Below are 24,601 nucleotides of genomic sequence, written 5' to 3'. Positions count from 1 at the left end.
GGATGTGCAGGGGTGAGAGGAAACCTTCCACAGGAATGGGAAAGTTCTCTGATGTTTGTTGTCTCGATTGTGGTAGAGATTTCATGCATGTATGTATTGGGTTGGCCAAAAAGTTCATTTGGGTTTTCTGTAAGATGTTATGGAAAAACTTGAATGATCTTTTGGGCCAACCCAGTATCTGTGAAAATGAATTGAACTGAACACTTTAAATGGATTCAGTTAATGTATGTAAACTATGTCTCAATATAGATAATTAAAAACAAAAGAGAAAAAGTGAAGAGGCCTGGACAGAAGGCCAGTGCTGCTTATCTTGGTCTTGATCACATGCACAGGAGCTTCAGATGCCCCATCTATAAAACGAGAGTGTGCTTCCAGTGTAATGGTTACAAGTGCATCAAGTCACCCTGGACAAATTTATGAACCACTCTGGGCCTCAGTTTTCTCATCTGTAAAGTGGGGGAACAATAGAGACACCACCAGCCAGGTTTAGAGCAGTGGTCACCTCATTGGAGGCCCACAGAGACTGCTACTGCCCTTCTTGCTTTGCAGACACCCGGTGGTGGTCAACCAGGCTGCCTTACTCCCCCCATTTATTCTCCTTCTATCCCTGCCCTGTACTCACAGCCATAGGGCCACCTGCAGATTGGGGCCATCCCAAGAGGTTCTGTGGTCCTCAGGCCTCTGAGTCACTCTCGTTACAGGTTATAGGTTCCTCAGGGGCAGCTTCTCGTCTTCCTGGTTTTGTATCCACTGCAGTGCCAAGCCCAGAGCTAGGTATTCAAGTGGCATATAATGGATGCTTGCAGAATGAAGGAGGGATCTGGGTGGCCCTAAGTCAGGGAAGATTTTGCTTGTGTTGTCCTGGAGATTGGCTTTCTCAACCTGGAGGGCAGGTACAAATTTATGGCCATCATGGCCATGTACAGTTGAGTAGATTATTCACTGCACAAGGAAGTTCCACCCCAGGGGACAAATGGGGGATAAAACACAGTACATATATCCTCTCCAAGTCACGTGGCCATCTTCATTGGCTGTGTCTTCCCAAAGAGGTGCATTCTTCTTTTTTCTTTTTAAATAAACATTTTATTTTGGAATAAATTTAGATTTACCAAAGAATTGCAAGGACAGTGAGAGAATTCACCATATCCTTCAACAAGTTTTCCCTTATGTTCACAGCGTTTATATAACCACAGAACTTAACCTTGGTATAATACTATTATTTAATTTCAAATTTGTCTTGGAGTTTACTGCCTTTTCCATTAATACCTTTTTTTCCCCTTTGTTTCAGGATCCAGTCCAGGATCTGATACTGCACTTAGTACATTGTTTTCGTTAGATTAACACAGAGATTACCCTATGGGATCCCAGTGGTTGGGAAAAGAATGTGGATTTGGGGGGAGTAGCCAGAACAAAGTCCTTACGTGGCCTGTGAGGAGCCCAGCCTGGGTCGTGGGGGGACCCTTGACCTTCCTGACTCCGGCTGGGCGCCATTAAGTCTTTGCAGTGTCTCCACTCAGCCCATGCAAAAGCACAGAGAAAAGACATCAGAGTTGGTTGGCGAGTTGTAATCATTGGCTGGCCAAGTTTTTTTAGAGCAGGTCCTCAGGGAGGACCTTTCCCTTTCTGTGGAAGCCGTTTTTGGCAACCCTGTAGCTTGCGTGGAAGGTTCAGGAAGGTTCAGCTCCTTGTGTCTGTTGGCGGGAGGGGGGGTCGTTGACCCAGTACCTGGGGTTCCACACTCTCTGGCTGGTGTCCTGGTTTGTCCTGAGTGACCAGTGAGCGACTCTGCCCATTGCCTCCCTCCCCTTGTCCCTAGAGCCGGAAGGGTGCTGGGTGTGGGGAGCACTGGCAGTGAGAGTAACAGCTAGGTGAACTTGGAGTTCCCTGCGGAAAACCAGTGCCACTGGGATCCTGAGTCTCCTGGAGGCAGAGCGGGCTCACTCCGCTGCCCTACCCAGCTGCAGAACTCAAGTTTTGTCCCCCAGACAGCAGCTGGGGTGACAGAGGAGCTTAAAGTCACCTGGCCCTGGGTTTGACTTCGGGTTGGGCAATCTTAGTGAATCAACCGAAGTCTCAGATCTTCAGTTTCAGCATTGTTTAAACGGGCCACAGCTCCTGAGCCAGGGCGCCTGTCCTCAGGGCTCCCTCCAGCAAAGGGCCTGGCAGCAAAGGTGTGGCATTAGTGGTCACTTCTCTTCTGTTTCCCCTTCTCCATCAGCTGACCCCCACCTCTCTTCCTACCTCATCATATTTTCCCCATCCTTGCACACTCAGGGGGTTCCACACTGGCCCCTGCTCATGGAATTCTTCCTGTCTTGCCTAGGCAGTCCCCTCTGGAGTGCCCTTTCTCTGACACCAGCTTTAACGTACCTGCTTAAATGCCACCTTGAAGGTCCCAGCTCACCCTCTATGTGACTCTGAGATCCCCTCCCTCCCAATCCTCTGTGCCCCCATTACTTCCTGCTTTGTTTGGTGGACGCCTGTGATGAAGCTGTATCTTCCTGCTCACACCCTGGACTCACCAGTACTAGCTCCTGTTCCTGGCACACAGTAGATGCTCATTAAATGCTTATTGCTTAGAACTGAGGTGAACTCCACTCTTGGAAGCCTCAGGTTCTTAGAGAACAGTCATGCCCGTGGAAGTATGTCCCCGGATCTCCTGCTGGTGCCTCAGGACAGCGATACCCGCCAGGGCCCAGCCCAGCACCTGAGGGCCACCCCGCCCTCGAGCCGTTCTGCCAGACCGCATGCTCCGCCTTCTGCAAACGACCGTGGGGGCAGCAGCTTGGGTAAGTTCCCCTTCCGCTTCCTCCTGCCTCCTGTCCCGCTGCTGCTGCTCCCCGCTCAGGACGCCTCCCCACCTCTCCACACGCCGGGCGCCTGCAGAAAGGCTCGGGCTCTGAGCTGTCACCACTACCAGCCCCCAGGCCTCGGACACCATGCAGGCCATCAAGTGTGTGGTGGTGGGAGATGGGTAGGTATCTGGCTGGACTTGCTCACAGCTCCCTCCGGGGGTAGCCCTGGGGCCCTCCCACACTGGAGTCCCTGGGGAAGCCCCCTGCCTGCAGACGGAGGGGGTCCCTAGGAGGCAGCCAGAGGAACCGCTCCCTTTTTCTCCCAGGGCCCAGAGGGAACCCCAGGGATGGGCTGCACACAGCTTCACTCTCTCTGCCCCACTCACCCCGGAAACTGCCTGGGTAGAGAGTAAAAGCCTGCGCTTAGGGGTACCTGGGGCCTCTCGCCTGCACCCTGAGAGCTGGGGCTGGTCTCCTATGAGCCTCCGGTCTCCAAATCTGTGGCTGCCGGTGGCGGGTGGGTCCCCAGGCTGGCCTGGGCTCTAGTCCCTGACTTGCTCTGCTGTGTGGCCTTGCGTAAGTCACAATGCCTCTCTGAACCAAAGCTTGGCCATCTGGGAAGAGGCCCACACCCTCAGGGTTGATGTCGGGTCGCTGGAGCTATTTTGAGTGGTTGTCCTGCATGTAAGTGTGCTCCGTAAAGTTCGCCTTCTAAGTCTCAGCCTGCATGGCTGGGGAGGTGGTGTGGGGGATGCAGGTGAGGAGCAGAGGGGGAGGGGCGTGAGAGACAGAGGAGGGAAGGAGGAGGGCGGGGTGGGGGTGGCTGTGGGGGTCGCCCAGGCTGGGACTGAAGGCCCTTCTCAGCAGTGGGATCTCTGTGACTCCTGCTTGTCATGTGCCCTTACAGGCCTCAGTTTCCTCATCTGTAAAATGACAGGTTTGATACCCCATCTCTTGGGCCTGCCAGCAACACTGCCTCAGGGTCCAACACACAGGCACTGCCTGAGGTTTTCTGTAGGACCAACCCCAACGTATTCCAGCATGTTCTAGCTGGCAGGCCTCTGCTCCAGGCCTCCCATCCTACAGAGGGGCAGCCTGAGGCCTTAAGAGACTCGACTTTCCTGTTCAGGGGAGGGTGGGGGGGGATGCTGGTGTATCACAGGGGTGGAGTGGGGAGAGTGGGGGTGGGGGCTGGTTTATCAGGCAGCCCTTAGCTGATTGTGATACACGGCTCCTGCCCGTTATCTGCCCGCCTGTCCAGCCCTGCTCACTTCTGCTTTGGATCTGATCTGAGGAGGGGAGGGCGGAAGCCGAGGGCAATGTTCCAGTCTCTCAGAGGTACCTTGCTGGCAGGCGGGGGTGGGAGGGGATGGGGAGAGAAGAGGGTGGGCGGCCTCCGTCAGAGCCGGAAGTGACGAAACCAACGGGGGCAGGGAAAGGCCTGGGGGCTACCTGTGGCCCCCACCCCCTCCCAGCCCAGCAGACTCGGGGCGCAGACAGCACCAGTCATGGCCCTCACTACTAACTTAGTGCTTGCCGTGTGCAGGCCCTGGGCTTCGTCATGCTCCTCTGTTTTATCCTCCCAGCAACCCTCATATTAGGCCCGTCTTACAGGTGGGAAAACTGTAGCTCAAAGAAGTTAAATCATTTGCTTAAGAGCTCATGGGATCTGAGTCCCCCACATCTGGCGACTGCTATGCTGTGCCAGGACTGTGCTTCAGCCTTTTACCGGCTTCACCTAATTTACCTCTCTGTCCTTCCTGTGACGATGGACTCATCTCATCCCTGTTTTCTGAACGGGGAAGCTACGGGGAGGTTTGTGTGGCTTGCCTGAGAGCGCACCCCTGCTGGGTGGGTGATGAAGGATCTGGATCCCAGGGCAGTAATGGCAGAGCCCTGGTCAAGCTTCTGGAGCCTCCCGGGGACCCCCTGCTCTTAAGCCTCTGTTTCACATCAGAGTCACCTGGGAAAGCCTGTTACAAATCCCCAGATCCACGCCACACTCATGATTCAGAATCTCGGGTAAGACCCCGAAGTCTGTCCTTTAACAGACATCTCAGGTGCTGATACAGAGATTCTCAGATGGGGACACTGAGGCCGTGGAGGTAGGGCTTGGGTCTACCCTGAGGGTTGGTCTAGGGGACCGCACGGGTCCTCAGAAAACCTCCCCGGGTCTCGGGCAGGGCCCCTGACTGCTGTCCTCTTGAACTTCCTGTCTTTCAGAGCCGTGGGCAAGACCTGCCTGCTCATCAGCTACACCACCAACGCCTTCCCTGGAGAGTACATCCCCACCGTGTGAGTTCTGCGTGTGGGTGGGACGCTCAGAGGCTGGGGAGACACGCATCAATCACCAGGCTCATCCCCCTTTCAGGCACTTCCTGTGTGCCAGGCACTTGGGGGTCAGGCTCCAGGCAGTCTCAGGCCGGCAGAGCTGCCTGCTGATCCAGAGGGGGAGGTAGCCAGCTGCGCCAGGATGAGCGCCCTGGGCTCCCAGAGGGGAGGGAGGTGCAGGAGGCAAGCCAGGGAACAGGGGCCTTCAGGCAGGGAGACGTGGAGAGCTGGCCTGAGCAGAGTTGGGTGGAAGGGGACTGGGACAGAGGAGTGGAGTGGGTGCAGGAGGAGGGCCTTGACACTAGGAGACTGGAGACATCAGGGCACACGCGTGTGCAGGGGGAGAGGACGGTGCCACCGCAGGCCAATCAGGACCCGCCCCCGTGTTGGATGTGGAGCAGGGGGATGGCTGTCCTGATGTGCAGGTATGGAGGAGTATGTGGGGTGAACGGAAGCACCAGCCCCTCTCTCCTTGTTGCTCGGCGGCCCCACCCCTCCCACGACAGCCCCCCAACTCTGCAGCACAATACCCAGGGCTCTGCGTGGCCTTCTCCAACCTTCCCTTCTGGCTTCACCATCCAGTACTTCGCTTCTTGTTCTGTTTCTGGCCGCCTGGTCACCGACCACACCCTGGACGTTCCTACGTCAGGATCTTTGCTCCAGCTGCTCCTTCTGCCCCAAGTGCTTTTCCTTCCTGTGCCCGTGCGTCTAAGACCTCCAGGCCAGCTCCAGCATCCCTCCTCCAGAAAGCCTTTTCTGACATAGCCTGAAGGGGTCTCTCACTCCCTAGACAGACTTTATCTGATCTTTTCCATGACCAAGAGTCTACAGAGGGTGGAGGGCCATGTCCAGTTCTTTAAGGGTCTTAGGGTCTTACGTGCAGTATAATCTACACATTGTCTTAGAAACGATGTATATATCTTGAGTTGACCTGAATTGAACTTTACAGAGAGGCCCTAGGAGAATGGATCACAGCTACCATCTCTCAAAGGCCTACTGGGTGCCGGTCCCTGGAAATGTCACACATGTGACCTCATTTGATGCTCATGGGAGGAGTTGGGATTATTTTAGTCCCGCAGTGTCCGTGGGGGGAGCTGAGGCTCACAGAAGCTAAGGGACCAGTCCCCCAGGGTCACCAGGTGGGCTATATCTCTCTATTTCCCCCTGGCACAAGGGGCCAGGCTCCAGTTGCCTCAGGGGCCCCCACCCAGGCAGGAGGATGGCAGCTAGGAGAAGGCAGAGAAACCTGGGTAGGAAAACTGGGAAAGCAATTTCTAGCCTGGCTCTGTTTCCAACTCCCCATAAGGGCACCAGTGGCCCTCTTCGCATCAGCCTGTATCTGCCCACTCACATCCAACACCAAACGTTTGTCAGCGCCTCCTGGTGCTGAGGGGTGGTGGGCTCTGGCCCTGGCAGGGAGGCAGGTGTAACCTTAGGCCAACCAGCTCCTGCAGAAGGTTATCGTCACCAGGACGGTCACTGGCACCACATACTCTCCTACCTCTGCCTGTCACAGCTGGGCTGAAGGGCCCACTTGCTCAAAGACCTTAGACCAAACGCTTCCCCTTTCTGAGCCTCAGTTTCTCTTTAAGAAATGGGGCGGGGCTGGGAGGTGCCAAGTTCCTTGCCCAGGCATCTTCCCTGTGCAGGGAGATGGGAGGTGAGTTCTCTGACACAAGGTGGGGGGACCAGCGGAGGCCAAGTAAGGGCCAGGTGCTCTCAGCAACCCCTGGTGGCCCCGAGCAGATCTGGTGGTCCTGGACAGCTTTATAGGACAGACAGGATGGATCAGACAGGGTTTACCTTCCCAGGATTCAGGAGCTGGGTCAGAGATCAGGGCCCGCTCCCAGGTGGGCCATCCAGGCAGGCTCACAGCATCCCACACAGGAGGCTCCTGCACTTCATTTAATGCTCGGAGGCCCCCATCCCCAAATTCTTAATGTTTGAACAAGGGGCCCCATGTTTTCATTTTGTGTTGGGCCCTGCATGGTATGTAGCCAGACCTGCACCCCGCCCTCTTTGTCTTCCATATGGAGTCATTTGGCTCTGGAGAAACCCCTAGAGGGGCTCCTGCTTCAAAGCCTGCACTCCTGTGACAGAGAGGGGAAAATAAGCCCCCCTGAGCCCTTGACACTGGAGGGTGGGGACAGTTGGGGAGAGTAGAGTTGGGGAAAACAGGCAGCCTGAGATCTCCGGCAGAGAGATAAAGGTCAGGAGGGCTCTGGGGCTCAGGGTGGCAGGGTTTGCTGGGGCCAAAGGCCTGTACCACCGGAACCAGATCAGATGAGAGAGCGAGCGAGGTCAGCTTGCTGCCTGGGGTTGGGGGTAAGAGCTCGAAGTCAAAGCCATGTCTCACAGACAGGGAGACTGAAGCCTGCCCTGTGCAGACTCAGGTGCTGGGCGTGGAAAATACAAAAACAAGGTAGAAAGACCCTGCTCTGGGGATCTCCCCCTTACCCTCTCCTTATGACCATTCTCAAAGGGAAGCCCAGGTGAGCTTTCAAATGCAAAATTTAGATAGAGGAATACCTTGCTGAAATTCTCCTCTCAAAACCCATTTCCTACCCACTCCGTTTTGATCCTTGGGGACCAGACATGCCAGCCTCCCCCAGGCCTCTGCACCCGCTGCTTCCCATCACTCAGTTCCCTGCTGAAGGAGCCCATCCCTGACCCCTGTCTAAACAATCCCTCCCTCCACCCAGGCCCCCTCCATCCCTCCACACCCTGCTTGATGGTCTCCGTAGCCCATCCTGATCTGACTTCTCCTGCTGGGATGTCAGCACTGGTGAAGACAGGGCCCTGGGCCATCTAGTTCCCTAGACCGGCTGCTAGAACAGAGTTGAGCACCTCGTTGGCTCTCTGTAGTGACTGGACCACCCTGGCAGGCAGAGAGGGTGTGCTCTGGTCTGCCCTGAGAAGGTGCTGGAACTCAGCCACCACCAGGGAGCTCAGCTCTGCGGGGCTTCTCTCTGGGAAGAACACAGGGAGTTAATTTGGGTCAGATGGGTCAGTATTTGGTTTTCACTTTCGTTTGTACACTGGCAATCCAGCCTGGATTCCCATAGACAGGATGGCGCGCAGCCTCCCTAGTGGAGATACCAGGGGTCCTGCCAGGTTTTCCCACCTGGCCTCGCAACTCCCCCTTGCCCCACACTGCTGTCACCAGGTGTGTTAATCCCTCCCTGTGTCGAGCTGGCTCAAGCCTCCTCACTGCTCCTACACAGTTTCTGTCCCCTCCCATCCCATCTGGGACACCCATGCCTCCGTGTCTGCTCCAACCACCCGCCTCTCTCACTGGCGGTTCTGTCTTCCAGCTTCCCCTCTGACCCTTCTTCAAGATATGCCCACCCAGTGACCAAGAGAACCTTTTCCAAATGCAAAGCTGAGCACATCACCCCCACCTGGTGAAGGCCTTCGGTGGCTCCCTGTTGTGTCAAGGACCGGGCCGCGAATCCTCACAGTGGTCCATGCCTGGCCTGACATATCAGTGCTCCCTGGTCCCCAAATCGGCAGCCATGCGTGCCCCGTGGTCTTTGTGTTCTGTGAGTCCACCTTCCTTCCCCTGGAGGCTTGGGTGGTGGTCAAGTGATGCCCAGGGCTGAGAGTCATTTCATCTGTCCCATGCCCCTCCTCCTCTCCATGGTGGAGGGCAGCAGAGCTGGGTGTGCAGCCTAGCGGTGCAGAAAGAGGCCACACAGATTCTGGGTAAAGGTACACCAGCTGTGTGACCGTGGGCAGGTTACTCCTGGGCTCTGAATCCCAGACACAATGTAGAATCCACTTCCTGGCTCCACTGAATGATCTAAGTATAAAGGACCCGGGTGCTCAGCAAGCATGGACTCCCTGCCCTCTGCACAGGCCCGGGTCCGCCCCACGTGCTGTGCTGTGCTTAGTCGCTCAGTCGTGTCCGACTCTTTGTGACTCCGTGGACTATAGCCTGCCAAGCTCCTCTGTCCATGGAATTCTCCAGGCAAAAATGCTGGAGTGGGTTGCCATGCCCTCCTCCAGGGGATCTTCCTGACCCAGGGATCGAACCCATGTCTACTGCACTGCAGGCAGATTCTTTACCGTCTGAGCCACCAGGGAAGCCCAAGAATACTGGAGTGGGTAGCCTTTCCCTTCTCCAGGGGATCTTCCCAACCCAGGGATGGAACCCACATCTCCCAGACTGCAGACAGATTCTTCACCATCTGAGTCATTAGGGAGCCCCTGCACCTGAGCTCAAACTTCACTGAGCCTCCAGCCATGAACTCGCAGTGATGCTTACACCACAGGCTTTTCTGAACTGGGTAACAGGATCTAGTCCTGGCTCTGCCACCAACTGACTGTGAAATCTTAGGCAAGTCCCTTCCTATTTGTGAGCCTCAGTTTCCTCATCTGAAAGATAAGAGTGAGGGTTGGCCACAGTGGTGGTGTAGGTTCCGTTGGTCCTGGCTGCCTGTGGGTCTCTGGAGTGGGGGACTCAGGGGTTGTGGATCACTGTCTCTGCAGGAATCCCTCAGGCTCTGGGGAGGGGCCAGTGAGGGGGGTGTTTCGGGATGAGGTTGCTCCGCTTCTCAGCATCTCCCCATGGGATGGCTTGAAGGTCCTCTGTGCCTGGATCCTCTTAGTGGCCCTAAGAGATGGGGCTTTTTTTTTCCATAGTGAAGAAAGTGAGGCTCAGAGAAGCTGGGTTACTCACCTGGGGTCACATAGCCAGGACAAGGCTTCACAAGGAACTTTCTGCTCTCTCCCCACTCTGGGGGGGTGTCCCCAGGCAAATCCACCCTCCCATGGAGCATTAGTCTACTTTATCTCGCTTACAAATGAGTGCTCAGAAGGAGACCAGATCAAATCCCAGCTCCTGTGCTCCTGAGCTGGCTGGCTTTGGAAAAGTTATTTGACTTCTTGGGGCCTTGATTTCCTCAACTGTCTAAAGGGAATAATTTGAGGTTCTTTTGTCTTGGGTCACATGGGACTTCAAAACCTAAGATATGAAGGTCCCTAGCCCTCTGCCTGGCCCCAGAGCAAGTGCTTGGTCTTGTGACAGGTCCTACCAATCAGCTCTTTCCCCATCACCATGGCCTCTGAGATCCTAGAGCTGGTTCAGAGAAGATAGATATCTTTGGCTCAAGGAATCTTGGGGGACTTCTTGGTGTCAGAATTTCAGACTAGAGATTAGAGGAGATAATGTCCCTGTATCCTAAGCTCGTACCAAAGGAGTGTTTCTGGCCGAAGCCAAAGAAAACACGGGGACTTCTCTTCCCATCGTGCCCTGCGGTGTCTCCCTGAATGTGCCTTTGGCCTGAAATCCCGTGGCAGTATGGGTGGTACCCAGAGCAGACAGAGGGCAACTGTTGCTGTTGTCATTTAGCCGCTCGGTCGTGTCTGACTCCTTTGCGACCCCGTGGACTGTAGCCTGCCAGGCTCCTCTGTCCATGGGATTTCCCAGGCAAGAATACTGGAATGCATTGCCATTTCCTTCTCCAGGAGATCTTCCCAAACCAGGGACTGAACCTGGGTCTCCTGCATTGGCAGGATTCTTTACCACTGAGCCACTATGTGCCAAATGCGATGCTGGCCTCAGTGCAGTGAGGAGCAAGCCAAGCCTGATGCCTTTGGGTGCTGAGTTCACCACAGACTACTGAGTGGGGGTGGGGTGGGGGCCCTGACCTGGCTGGGGCTCAGGGAAGGCTTCCTGGAGGAAGTGACCTTGAGATGGGGCTGGAAAGAGGATGAGTAAGAGCCAGCCTGGCACCAGGAAAGAAGAGCAGGAAGCCAGGGGAAGGGCATTTGCAGGAACTTCTCAGGCAGGAGGGAGCAGGGCCCCTCCTGAGGAGGGGAAGGCTGGACAAGCACGGGGTATTAAATGCATCAAGTGGCCCACTCTTTTGGTGGAGGGTGTCCATCACAAGACGGATGCCTCTGAGTTGCTCTGAAGCACTAGGGCTTCTGTAACCTGTTACTGAGCAATGTTTTGGGAGGGCTTCATGGAGGAGGTGGCATCCCAAGTGCTTTGGTTCAGTTTCACTCTGTTCTACCTACAGTCACTAGGCGCCAGTCCTGAGACTTCAGAGATAAAGAGACATGGTCCCTGCCCCCACGGAGCCCACAGCTACATGGCAGGAGAGACACATTAATGCCAGCTCATAGTCTAGGCAAAGCAGTTGCCGGAGGGAGGGGATGACAAACTCTTTCCAGGTGAGGGACAGGGAAGAAGGTGGCTGGGATGTTTCCCCACAGAGGAGGAACTGCCTGGGCAGGGTTTTGAAGCATGAATGGGAGACAGGGTGATGAGGGCACAGAAGAACATTCCCAAGAGAGGCACGTGCAGACAGGAGTGCAGGCTGGACAGTGCGGCAGACCATGTGGTCTGGGAGGGAGGATGCACCTTCAACAAGGAGAGGGTGGGAGGGCATTCCAGGCAGGGGGCACAGCGTGAACAGACTCAAGGAGGCAGGAAGCCTGAGCCTTGCCAGAAACGGAAACGGCTTGGCTGATGTGTGAAGGGAGGAGTAGGGGGAGAAGCTGGAGGAGCCAGGGCTCTCAGTGGGCCAGGTCAGGGGACAGGAAGCAGGACCTGTGTGGGTGACCTCAATGCAGAGAGAGAAGGTGGTGGTCCCTCGCCCGCAGGGAAGCTGAGGAAGCAGCTGTGGCACCCGGTAGTGAACACTGGATGTGGAATCAGAACCGGCTTCACACCTGGTTGGGTCACTTGCTCACTGGCTGTGTGACCTAGGGTCAGTCACTCTACCTCTCTGATCCCAGTTTCTTTTTGCACAGCATTAGGCCAGCTGCTGCCTCTCAGGAATGTGTGTAGCGAGAAATACTATTGAATTGAACCTTAAAAAAAAATCTGGAAGCTCGGGTGACTGTCCCAGAGGCCTCTCTGGTGTCGGCAGCGAGATTTTAGCATGTACACATCCTTCAGCATGTGCCTTTCCAGTGTGTGCCAATGGCATTTCCTGAAATCTCCGGTGACTGGCAGCGTTTGGGGTGGGCTGGAAGGCCAGTGAATTAATACCCCAGGATATCCCTCTGCCAGTGCGAGATGGAGAAGGCAGATAAATACCCCAGCTCTCTGCCTTCTCAGGGGGATGCCCTGAGCTCAGAGGCCCCAGCAAGATGGAGTCCCAGTTCCACTTAGCCCGCCAGTAACACCTCAATAGCTTCTGCCCCCTCCCTTGGCTCCTGGGATCACTTCCCAAGTATACTTTCATCTCAGGGTTTGCTTCTGGGGTGACCCAAACTAAGATGGTAATGAGCATTCATTCAACAAATAATGGGTACCCGCAGGACTTCCCTGGGGGTCCAGTGATAAAGACTTTGCCTTCCAATGCAGGGGGTGTGGGTTTGATCACTGGTTGGGGAACTAAGATCCCACAAGGCTCTAGGCCAAAAAACCTGTATAAGACAGAAGCAATACTGTTAACAGATTCAATAAAGACTTTAAACATGGTCCACATAAAAAAATAACTTAAAAAAAATTGGTTGACCAGCTGCAGCGTTTAGCCTCAGAGGTGGGTAAAGTTTATTCTGATTGTGCATTCAAGAGAACGTTATACAGTCTTGAAAAATCATCTTTTCAAAGGATGCGTGCTGTGTGCTGGGCTTAGTCGCTCAGTCGTGTCCACCTCTTTGGGACCCCATGGACTGTAGCCTGCCAGGCTCCTCTGTCTGTGGGATTCTCCAGGCAAGAATACCAGAGTGGGTGGCCCTGCCCTCCTCCAGGGGATCTTCCCAATCCAGGGATGGAACCCAGTTCTCCTCCATTGCAGGCAGATTCTTTACCAGCTGAACCATGAGGGAAGCCTAAGAATACTGGAGTGGACAGTCTATCCCTTCTCCAGGGGATCTTCCTGACCCAGGAAGGATAGACAGGGCAGAAAAAGAGTAGAGACAATGTTTTCTTCTTTATGCTCTCCTGCTTAAATGCATTTTTAAAATATAATAGGTTGGCATTAAAAAATTAAAAATTAACCCCAACTGCAGAGTGCAGTGTGACGTGGGTCCCATTGTAGTCCCTGTCTGGGTCTTGGCCTCTGTCATGGAACCAGGGGCTGCAAGTCCCCAGACTCTGGGGCTGGAGACTGACCCTCTGTCTTGCTTGTTGCCACAGGTTTGACAACTATTCAGCCAATGTGATGGTGGACAGCAAGCCCGTGAACCTGGGGCTGTGGGACACGGCCGGACAGGAAGACTACGACCGCCTCCGGCCACTCTCCTACCCTCAGACGGTACACCGCCTGCCCCTCCTCATGGTCCTGGCCTTCACATCCCTGTTTCCTCCGCCTGGAATGCCAGCTCAGCCTGGTGAACCCTGACCCTCCCCTTAAGGCCCAGCTCAAGGAGTCCCCGCCCTCCATCCATCTCTGTCATCACTGTGCCTTCCCCGTCTTCCCGTAGGCTCTGGCTCCACCTGGTGCCCAGTGGGTGCGGCAGGCAGACCCCGGATAGGGATCCAAAGGAAGCTCAGGATGACCAGCCCCCGGGGGGGGGGGGGGGGGGGGGGGGGGGGAGGGGAGATGGGGGCACGCCGGCAGGTGGCTCTGTGGCTTCTCGGCTCTCCCTCCAGGGTGGCAGAGAAAGGTCTGGGACCAGCAAACCAACAGAGGGGTAGTGAGGGCATGGATTCTGGAATCCCAGGTGGCACACCCTTTAATCCTTGTAAACCTCACCTTCTCTGTCTGTAGAATGGGGTAGCAGCAGCATCGCTACAGTGTGATGTGAGGATTGCCCTCTTAGAACAGACCCTGGCCTTTAGGAAGTGTCAGATAAACAAGCAGCAGCCTGATATAGAGAAAGGAAACCCTGCTCTGCCAGATCCTAAAAGCCCAGCATTCCCTGGGCTGCTCCAGCCCTCAGTGACTACCCAGGTGTGGAGGGCCCAGGTTGGATGCCTCCAGGCCTCCTCTCACCAGTAACCCTTGCTTGATTCCCCAGGATGTCTTCCTCATCTGCTTCTCCCTTGTCAGCCCAGCCTCCTATGAGAACGTCCGGGCCAAGGTGAGTGGGACGGAGCGGGACCTTAGGGGTTAGGGCAGGCGACCCTGAAGAGGGGAGCATGAAAGGGAGGGACTGGAGACTTTGGCCTGCCCCTGGGCAGCAGAGGATGTGGGCAGAGAGGGTTCCCAGTGCCAACCACGGCTGGTGGGCGGGGATGGGGGGGAACTCAGGTCTCAGAGACATTTGGGATAGTTAGTTTACTCTCTGACCTTGTCCTCTCTCCTTTCCGCACACCCTCATGCCCCCTTCTTATCTTCTCCCAACCTGGGGCCCCTCGTCTCCCCCGACTCCTTGCATGGCCTCCTGCTCTCGCCTGCCGGCCAAGTGGTTCCCCGAGGTGCGGCATCACTGTCCGAGCACACCCATCATCCTGGTGGGCACCAAGTTGGACCTGAGGGACGACAAGGACACCATCGAGAAGCTGAAGGAGAAGAAGCTGGCGCCCATCACCTACCCGCAGGGCCTGGCACTGGCCAAGGAAATTGGTAGGGGTTTGGGCTCAGAGAGGGGAACTCCGACACAGCCTCATGGTGACCGCGAACATAGCCTCCAGGGCCAGACTGTGCATTCCAGCCCTGGCTGTGCCGCTTACTAGCTGTGTGACCCAGGACGAGTCACTTAGCCTCTCTGAACCTGTGTTTCCTTATCAGTGAAATATGGCAATAGAAGTGGTTCTGAGTGGTTAGGCAAATTCAGTGAATTCACACCCATGAAGCGCCTAGAGAAGCACTGTGCCTGGGAAGCACTCTATGTTAACCATTATTAGTATTTGTAGAATCCATAAGCAGATACTGACATGACAGACGGAAGCAGGGTTGGAGTTGGGGGTGCTGTGGTTTCTCAGAGGATGAGCAGTCAACTCAAGCTTGGGTTTTCTGGGAAGGCTTCCTGGAGGAGTTGTTTCAGCGTGGGTTTGAAGGGTGACGCCTTCCCTTCTGCCTCCTTCTCACGCCCCATTCCCCACCCTCCTGGCTTCTCAGCCCAGCTCCTCTTTGCTTCCTGGTCACTGGGCCAGAGAAGTGAAGTGACTTCTCAGGGTCACACAACTGGTAGGTGGCAGAAGCAGGATTTGAAGACAGGACCACACGGCAGTGGCGTGGGGGCCTCCTCGTGGCGGCCCAGGGCTGCCTGCACCAGCTATGACTGGTGTGTCTGGCCTCTTCCCTGGTGTCCAGGCCCTGACCTGCCTGCCGCCTGGAGACAGGGCACTTGCCCAAGAGCCTGGGACCACCAGCAGGGTTTGGCCACTATGAATTGCAATCCAGTTGCCCAGGACTCTCTGTGTCACCACAGGGTCCCACAGACCCAGGGTTTGGCCCCTGAACTAGTGGGGCCTCCTCCAGCCCCTCCCTCCCTCAACCCTAACCCTCTTCCTTCCGCCGGAACTGGGAGGGCTCTGGGGACTCACATCTCTCCACAGGAAGAGAAACCGCAGCCTCCACCTCCCCTTTCTCATGACTTGCCCAGTGACATGGCCATCTTTCCCAGGGGGCCTCTGCTGCCGCTTAAACACTGGGTCCTATGTCCCATCCTGGGGGCTCTGACTCCCAGGCTCTCTGATCCTTCCTCACGGATACTGGGGATTGACCCTGCCTTCTCTTCTTTCTGATCAGCCTGCCCCCGGACTCCTTCCACCCAAGACAGTGCCTCTGAGCCTGAGAACCTTTCCATTTTAAAGCAGAGGCTTTGGGATAAGATAGGGTCTGGAAACCTGGATTCCAGTACTAGCTCCAGCACTATCTGTGTGACCTCAGGCTAGGGGTTCCCCTTCTCTGGACCTCAGTTTTTCCATCTGTACAAGCCAACCTGCACACTCCCTAAAGGTCCTTTCTCTGCCAGAAGGAGATGACTTAGGGGTCCTGCCTTGGCCTCTAGCCAGTTTTTCTTGGAGCTAACCCCAGATGAAAGTGGGGCAGGGGCAGTGACTAATAACTTTGAACTTGCCTCGGACCGGCCCAGGCCAAGGCAGAGGCCTGGGGGGCCTTCAGGGCTGATGAGACAGTGGTGGCCTCTGTCCACCGGCCCAGTGTGCCGACTTGTGCTGCAGCTGCCAATTCTGGCTGACGCGGACTGAGCACTTCCTGGGTGCCTGGCCTGTGCATTCTCCTGCTTCATCATCATAGCAACTGTGAAGGAGGGACTCTCATCACCCCACTTTATAGAGGATGAAACTGAGGCTCAGGTAGAAGTCAAGGGCTCAAGGTCACCCAGCTGGGATGTGGCAGAGCTAAGACTGGAACCCGGGCTGCATGGCTCCCTCAGTCATGATCAACATGGTCTACTGCCCCCACAGGTGGGACACTGGGGTGCAGAGCGAGGCCAGGCCCCCCAGTCAGGACTCTTTCTCTAGATACTCCTAGCCAAGAAGTAGGAGGCTGGCAGGTGCCAGGGAGGACACAGTTGGTGGGTGTGAAAGGAAGAAGTGGACATTGGCCACAGTCCCTCACAGTCCCTTGTAAGGAGACAATGGCCAAATGCCCAGGGAGACTCTTCTGGGCTCAGAGGGTTATGTGAGACTCCCAGAACTAAGTCATGGTGTTCCGTGCCTGCCAGCCTTGCCCTGGGACCACTGCCCATGCTCCCTGCTGGGACAGTGCTCCCATATGCAAGGGTGATGGGAGAGTCCAGAGTGTGACTTTAGACAAATGACATCCTCTCTGAGCTTCACTTTCCTTGTTCCTGCCCCATCCTTTCTTTCCCTCGTCCTGGGTTGCCCCTCCTGAGATCCTGGCTCCCCTCTCCAAGCTCTGTGTCTCTGGACCTGGGGCGTCCCCTCTCTGGGCCCATTTCCTCACCCAGGAAGTGGGGACTCACAGAATTTCTTCACAGGGTTGTCGGAAGCACCCAGCTCAGCGCCTGGCAGGGAGCAGGTGCCGATCAGTGTCAGCCTGCTTCCTTCCTCACAGAGTGGGCTCTAGGGAGGAGGCAAAGTTCCCCGCTCCCGCCCCTCTCCTCCTCTGGTTCCTAAAATCGGCCCCCAGGCTTCTCTCAGGGAGAACTTCTCAATTGCTCACTTCAGGGAGACAGCTTGGGTTGTTGTGGACACAGAAACTCACACAGGTTCCTTCCAGAAGGTCATGGAACACTGCCCTGGAAGTGGGGCTCAGCCTGCCTTCCTCACTGTGCCCCGGGCTCCAGCCCTGAGTGGTCACATGGGAGAAGGACAGTCCCCTCACAGGTGAACAAGGCTCCCCATTTCTCATTCTTCTTGCTGAGAGTTCTCAGCAGCCCCTGGGGGGTGAGAAATGTCTAGTGTGTGACTTTGGACTAGTGACTTTTCTGAGCCTCAGCTTTCTCATGTGAAATGGGGTGATCCGAAGGACCAGTTAGATGATATTTGGAAGGTCCTGGTGAACAGGCCATGGGTTCTTCAGGCCTCCCACGGGAAGGTGGAGGCAGGTATGTGGCAATCTTCTGAAAGAAAATGAAGTGCTGAGAGATTTGATCACTGTAGCTTGAGCTCTTTTCTCCCCAAGAAGGTATCAAAATTCCCGCCACCTTCCGTAAATTACGGGCTTATGTGTTCGAGAAAGACAAAAACCTGCTGTCGTGGGTCTTAACCTTTCCCCCTGAATAAAGCTCCTCCTTTCAGATATGAGGAAACTGACGCACAGAGGGGTAAATGTGTGAGGGACACAGCCCGGGGGGCCCCCACAGCCTGGTGTGGTTATATGACTTGGGAGGGGTTTTGCGCAGCCCTGACTTCGGCCTCTGTTCTCTTGCTGCCCTGACCCAGACTCAGTGAAATACTTGGAGTGCTCGGCCCTCACCCAGCGAGGCCTGAAAACTGTCTTTGATGAGGCGATCCGGGCCGTCCTGTGCCCGCAGCCCACACGGCCACACAAGCGCCCCTGCAGCATCCTCTAGGGGTAAGAGTCCCGCCCCCACGGCTTCGTGATACTCCCTGCCCCTTCCCCCACTCCCCACACACAGCAGGCCGTGGCTGGGAGGGAGGCGTTCAGCCACTGCTTGGTAGCCCTAGGTTTCACCAGGAGTGGCATTTAGGCCAGGACAGAAGAGGGACGATTGAAGGGGCCTCAGTTTGCCCATTTGCCTGAGCTGGGCCTGCTCTGTGAGCCCAGTTCCCAGAAAGAAGGTTCAGAGTATCAGAAAAAAATGCCAGGTCACAGGAGCCAAGCGTGGTGTCACTAAGCTCCCAATCTGCCATCCCTGCAGGAGGGCGGAGAGGACCAGGGTGAGGAGAGACTTCAGCTCCTGTCCCTCAAGAGAGCCCAGTTGAGCCAGGGGGACCCAACACTCACATATGGGATAGAGGCAGGGCAGACTCAGCTCTGAGGCTATTAGGGCAGAAGAGGGATGGGTGGGGGTGGGAGGCACCCACAAGGATAGAGAGGACTTGGCGAACCTTGAGCACAAGCTGGGAGCTGGAGGGAGCCGGGAGCCAGGAGAGCTGGGAGCGGACTGTGGATTCTGCTTGGCCCCAAATTCTCACCCCTTGTTTGTCTTCCTTCCAGGACGCACCCAGCCTTCCCAGCCAGATGATTCTGCCTCTCCAAGGCCCGCCACCCAATGCCCAGTGGCCCCCCTGGCTGGCCATGCTGTTCCCTTCCTGAGGCGTTTCTTAGCAAGATGCTGCAGAGCTTGGTTGACCGTCTTCTCTGTGCTGAAGGTCCCCCTGGGGGCCCAAAGAGTGTAAATTTGTAGGTGCTGTGCCCCCATCCCCTCATGCTCCAGCCTTCTCAAGGGCCAGAGGGGGGCCCCAGCACCCAATAAGCCACCCCTGCATTTCTGTGGTCAGATGCAACACATGGCATCATCTACCTGTTTACGCCTCCCCTCACCCCTCAACGCCTGAATCCCCTCTAGGAACTTCAGGCCAGATGGTCGCTGGCCACCACTTATATACCTTCAGAGATGGGTCTCTCATTCCCCCCTGGGACAGTAGTATATACTGCAGTATTGATGGTCTTGCTTATCTAAGAGTTCTCCTACTGAGCTAAATTAAATGTCTCAGAAAGTTTGTTCCTCTCTGGCCTTAGTCCTCCTTTGGGGACAACATATTACATTCAGATTTTCTAAATCTCCGTGAGTACCTGCCCAGTCAATCAAAAACCAGGGCCCTGCTGACTCCTGCCATCTCTCAAGTCTTTCTGCTCCACTCACAGGACCCTGAGCTGCATTTATCTGTGAGAGTCTTAAAACTTTCAGACCCTGCCAGTCAGGACTTTTGCCATTGCAAATAGCAACCCTGCTTAAGCAGAAAATAAATTTATTGATTCAAGATTGGAAATATCATGACTTCAGGTGCAGCTTGATCAAGGGGGCTCAAATGAAGTCATCAGGGCTCACTTTCCTATACCTTCTGTTGTCTGGTTCATTCTTACGCGCAGTGACTCTCAGGGCTTCACCCTTCCAATTTCAAGTTCAGCAAAAAAAGAGCAAGTGTCTTGCCCCGGGCAAAGTTCTAATAAAGGTTTACTCTGATTGGTCCAGCTTAGATCTTGGGCCCCCTCTCAACCAATCACATTTGTCAGGAGAATCCTGTGCTCTGATTGGCCAAACCCAGACTACTTGAAAAGCTAGAGCGTGGAGAGTAGGGTGAAGGTGGGGGGATTTGGTTCTCAAGAAGAGGCAGAGAGCTTTGTCAGAATTTGGGAATATGGGTGTCGAGCAGCCAGAAACCCCAGTCTCCAATATTGGCAGTCCCAGGAAAGTGTCCCAACAGTGTAAGGAACCAATGCCGGACCCAGCAGGCGCTAAGCACAGGCAAGTTTCTTTAAGAGATGGGGCTGCTGTCAGGATTAACGAAGCTCATCCCTAAAGCTCCACTGACGGGTATGGAGCCAATCTCCCCTTAGTGTTTGTTGATTCACGAATGCCGGACTTTCCAATCCTGTAGATGATCGTGCTTCTCTATCTGAGCTTCATCCTTCCATTCAACACAAATTTACGAAGCACCTACTGTGTTCCAGGCACTGTTCTGTGGTCCTGCAGTGCACCCGAGTTATTGCCCTCAGGGGCTGTCTAGAGAAGCTAAAATAATGAATTTTTGAAAAGAGATAGGAGACCCTGTCCCAACAATCCAGAAGTCTCCCAATTCCCATCCAGTGAAATGCTTTGAATTTCCATTTCCGGCTCCCCCAGGGCTCCTAGCCATTTCTACTGCCCCAAGACCTGAAGTTCTGATGCAAGATCTCAACTCACTGACCTTCCCTCTTGAGAGCCCCACCCTCTAGAAAGGGATGGGGTGTAGGCGGGGAAGCCCCATAGCCTTTCTCAGTTTCAGCTCAGACAAGGTTGTTATGTTTTTAAAGTTACCTCTCTTCTGAAACAAACCAAAAAAACCATTAACACTGTTACCTCACCCCACCCCCAGCCCACTCGACACAAACATAGATATGTGTGGGTCAGAACCCACACTCTAAGATGTCCAACGTTTAAAAGCCCTGAGAAGGCCTTTTCCAGCAGGCCAGAGTCTAGAAGAACCTCTTTCTGTTCCCTGCTCTTCTGGGGCCTTGGGATAAATTCAGGACCATCCTGGTGGCCTCAGGCCTGGCCACACCCTGCCTTCCTCTCTCCTGTGCTCACACCTCCTCTGCCAGATACCTCTTCTACCAAGCCTACCCCAGTGAATACAGTCCTTGTTTTATACCAGTAATAAAGTCAGGAAATAAAAACTCTCACCATTGTGTGGTTTCACGTAGCACATATGATCTCATTTAATTCTCCTGGCAGCCTCCCAGTGTAGTACTAACACTGCTTTGCAAAGAAGGAAACAGAAACATAGGAGTTAGGGCTCACTTCACTAAGGCAGACACTGTACTTTTTAACCCACTATCACTACTTGCATCCCCCTTGCTAACAGAATCCTAGTTGTGTTCAGAGCAGCAAGGTATCTAGCCCCAAACAAAAATACTTGTCCCAAGCCTGCTTTGCAGCTGGAGTTCCAAGTTCATACAGTTCCAGCCAATAAGACATAAATGAAAGTAATTGGAGAGGTAGTTTCTATGAAAGTTTTAGTTTTCCTCCATAAAAAAATGATAGAACCAACCAACACTGCCCTGTGTCCTGGCTCCTTCTCTAATGAATTCTGATGAGATGTCTGCAGCTGCAGCAGCCATCTTATGAACCTGAAACCACAAACAGGAAAATACAACCTAACATGCTAAGAATGGAGAAGCAGAAAGATTAAAAAGCCTGGATTCCTCAAAACTTTGGTCAGCAGTTGAACTACTGCCAATGGCTGCCTTGTTAAGGGAACCGAACAAAAATGAAACCACTTATTTGTTTACGCTGCTGTTACTATAGTTTGAGGTCTTAGGACTCCTAGCTCTGTGCTCCTTCCTCTGTATCATTGCGTACAGAACTTGCTGGACATTGGGTGAGTCACTCGTTTCTGCTTTGCAAATTGGCTGAGGACCAGAAGGCCTTCAGATAGGAAAGAGAAACCTTGAGAGAAGTCAGTGAAGAATTTTGAAACAGGAAGAACTGTTAGTTATGGGCAAGAGCTGACAACATGGTGATGTTCGCTCATTTGACAGCAGCCACTCCCAAGCACCCTGCTACCACCAGGCTTGGACTGGGTATCAGGGATTGGCCTCTTGCAATGAAATCATCACCTGATGGGCAGGAAAGCACCTTCCAGATAAGCCTACTTCATTTGGGACCCTCTGTCTTGGAGTCTGGCTTATCCTTGTATCTTCTAAAACAGAGGCCAGGGGTCCCCCTGGCTTTTCCCATTCTGTGCTCCCAGAATTCACTGGTTACCAAGACTGGAAAATTCAGCTTCCCAATATCTGTTAAACCTACCCTGTCATCTGGCCCATCATCACTTCCTGCTCTAGGCCTTGCAGTCATCCCCTAGACAGTAGCTATACCTTCTCACAAGCCTTCCTGTCTGCACTCTCCCTGCCTTGTCTAGCCTCCATCAGGCATCTTGGGAGATCATCTTCATTTACAAATGTAATTATGCCACTCAGAACCCTCGATGTAGGGTCACCATGATCCTAGCAAGTACCTGGCATCTAGTGGATGCTGGATAAGCCTCTGTTGCTTATATAAATGAACAAGCAGACAAAAATACGGACTTTAATGGAGAGAGAGACCCAATCCTTCTAGTGTCCCAGCTGAGCCCAGCCTTCCAGCATCCTCATCAAGGCATCAGTCATGTGTGGGAGCCAGCGTGGATGCCTGCCCAGTCGAGTCCCCAGGTGACTGCAGGCCCCAGCCAACATCCTGTGGAACAGAAGAGCCAGCCGACTGAGCCCAGCCATCTCACAGGATCATGAAAGATAATATGATGGTATACTGAAACAATGCCTCTTCTGGGCCAAAGTCCCTGCTGACTCTTCCTTTGATCTCTTAACTCTCCTTCCTATCCTCTTAACTCCTCCACTGCCCAAGAAATAATCACCACTGGAGCCATTTGACTCCATCTAGGCCTCATGGGATGTGGGAGGTAGGGCAGAGTAGGCTCTGCAGAGTGAAATAGAGATCTAGGATATTTCTAGAAGACTTTGGAAGGCTTTGGGAAAGTGAAATGATGAACAGTCATCCATGTAGTCTGAAGTTCAGTTCAATTCAGTTCCCATATGCTAACAGTACACTCTGTGCCAAGTGCTGGGAGCTGGAGGGGCAAAGAGGGGTGAGACCCAGCCTCCTGCTCCCCAGAGGCTCAGAAGACAGACGTGTAACTCAACACCTGCCACAGGGTTTGATCAACATACCACAAAAGTGTATTCAACAGAAAAAGGAAGAGACCTTGGTTTCAAGGTGCCAGGTAGAGATGCTTCCGCCCCCTCACCCCTGGCCAAAAAGCAGCCTGACAACAAGGAGAACATGAAACAGAAACACAGAACTCTCATCTTCAAAGAAACCAGGAGACACCTGTGGCCCCAAACCGCAGCACATAAGCATGAAGAGCAGATGGAGGGGTGGTAAATGCTTTAACAGAGCCCAGGAAAGACAAATCTAAGTGCCTGCTCTTCCATGGCGGGGTGGGGTCGGGGGAGCTGGAGACAGGAGAGATGCAACCAACTGGCCTTAAAGAACCATGAGGGGGCTCCAAAGTGGCAGACCCAGGTACCACAGATGGTGAGGAAGGAGGCTGAAAACAGGGGGTTGTTTGGAAGTCTGTATAATTAGTTAGACTCCCTGGTCCTCTCCCCTGCACTATGCAGCCAGGCAACCACCCTTCCCTAACCCAGGCAGGGAAACCCAACCAGAGAGTTCTGGACCCGAGGACACTAGCCACAAAGCAGACAGGGTGAGGCCCCAGACCGATTTACTGGGGATGTGGTAGATTTGATTACACTTAGCAGATAATCACTCCCTCCTTCCTCTCCCTCTGGGGGAGGGGTGTGCTTCCCCACTCTGCTGATGCTGCCTCGGCTGTGTGACTTGCTTTTGGCCAATGGGATGTTAGCATATGCCTCAAAAGGAGAGGCTTGATGTGCTTGCACCATGTTCTCTTGTGCTGATGAAAAAAATCCTAGGAAGCCTGCCATTTCCAAGAGTATATAAGAAACAGGGAGCAGGAGTGTCCAGATGACCTGCAGACCTGCAGCTCAAAGCAGATCAGCCTATCTGAGCCCTGCCTAGATCAACCAATCCCAGCGAACCTGAGGGTGTGTAATGAAATAAAAGCTTATTGTTGTGCACCACAGAGGATTTTTGTGGTTGTTTGTTACACAGTAGTAGCTGACTGACACGAGAGGATTCAGTGAAAGTTTGAAGACCTAACAGAGAAGACTCCAGCCTCCTTCTCTTACCCAGTTTAGGAATGCAAGCACCAAGGCATACGTTCATCCCAAATAGGCAACCATGGACAGGCTTTGACCACCCCAGTGAAAAGCCATATAGATGGTGACCGCTGATGACATCTGGATGTTCTTGACAAAACATCCAGCTATTCCTACAGAAATTTCACTATTTTGCAAGTCCTGCCTTCCTACTTTATTAATACTTTATTCTGTAAAATGAATGGATAACCAAAGATGACTAGTTAACTGAGGAAAGTTCTAACATGAAAGAGATCCAATCAAACAAATAGAAAAAAAGGAACTAGCATGAAATAGAGACATAGTAGTGATCAGAAGAAAACTTCAAAGAAACTACCATTGCTATCCTTAGAGAGAAAAAGAAATGCGTTATATCCACAAATAAATATACAATGCCAAACAAAGCAATAATCAGGAAACAGAACTCTTAGAAATTAAAAATGTGCTGATGAAAATTTTTAAAAATAGAAGAGTTGGAAGATAAAACAGACTAAAAAAAAAGAGAGAGAGAGAGAAAATCCCTCAGAAGATAGAGTAATACGGTAAAAGTAAACAAGAAAACTAAAGGATTAATCTATGAAACCAGTAGTAAAATAATAAAAGTTCCAGCAGGAAATAATAATAAAAAAATCTTTCCGAGAACTTAAGAATATAAATCTTCAGATTAAAATGTTTCACTGAAAATAAAATAAAATAAAATAAAATGTTTCACTGAGTGCCCCCAAACACTTGGGGTTGGTGAGGACATAA

General features: G+C 53.6%; 1 protein-coding gene across 1 annotated transcript; it reads left to right on the top strand.

Moving 5' to 3' along the window:
- The first annotated feature begins 2,727 nt into the window (after positions 1 to 2,727).
- Positions 2,728 to 19,362, top strand: RAC2 (Rac family small GTPase 2). Its single transcript, XM_043440919.1, has 7 exons — positions 2,728 to 2,974; positions 5,019 to 5,090; positions 13,225 to 13,342; positions 14,049 to 14,111; positions 14,437 to 14,596; positions 17,848 to 17,980; positions 18,587 to 19,362. Exons 1-6 carry the CDS (start codon positions 2,940 to 2,942, stop codon positions 17,976 to 17,978), a joined length of 579 nt encoding a protein of 192 aa, XP_043296854.1. The 5' UTR covers positions 2,728 to 2,939; the 3' UTR covers positions 17,979 to 17,980; positions 18,587 to 19,362.
- The last annotated feature ends 5,239 nt before the right edge of the window (positions 19,363 to 24,601 follow it).

Source organism: Cervus canadensis, chromosome 21, assembly GCF_019320065.1.
Source record: "Cervus canadensis isolate Bull #8, Minnesota chromosome 21, ASM1932006v1, whole genome shotgun sequence".
NCBI lineage: Eukaryota > Metazoa > Chordata > Mammalia > Artiodactyla > Cervidae > Cervus > Cervus canadensis.
This window is presented reverse-complemented; position numbering and strand designations above follow the sequence as displayed.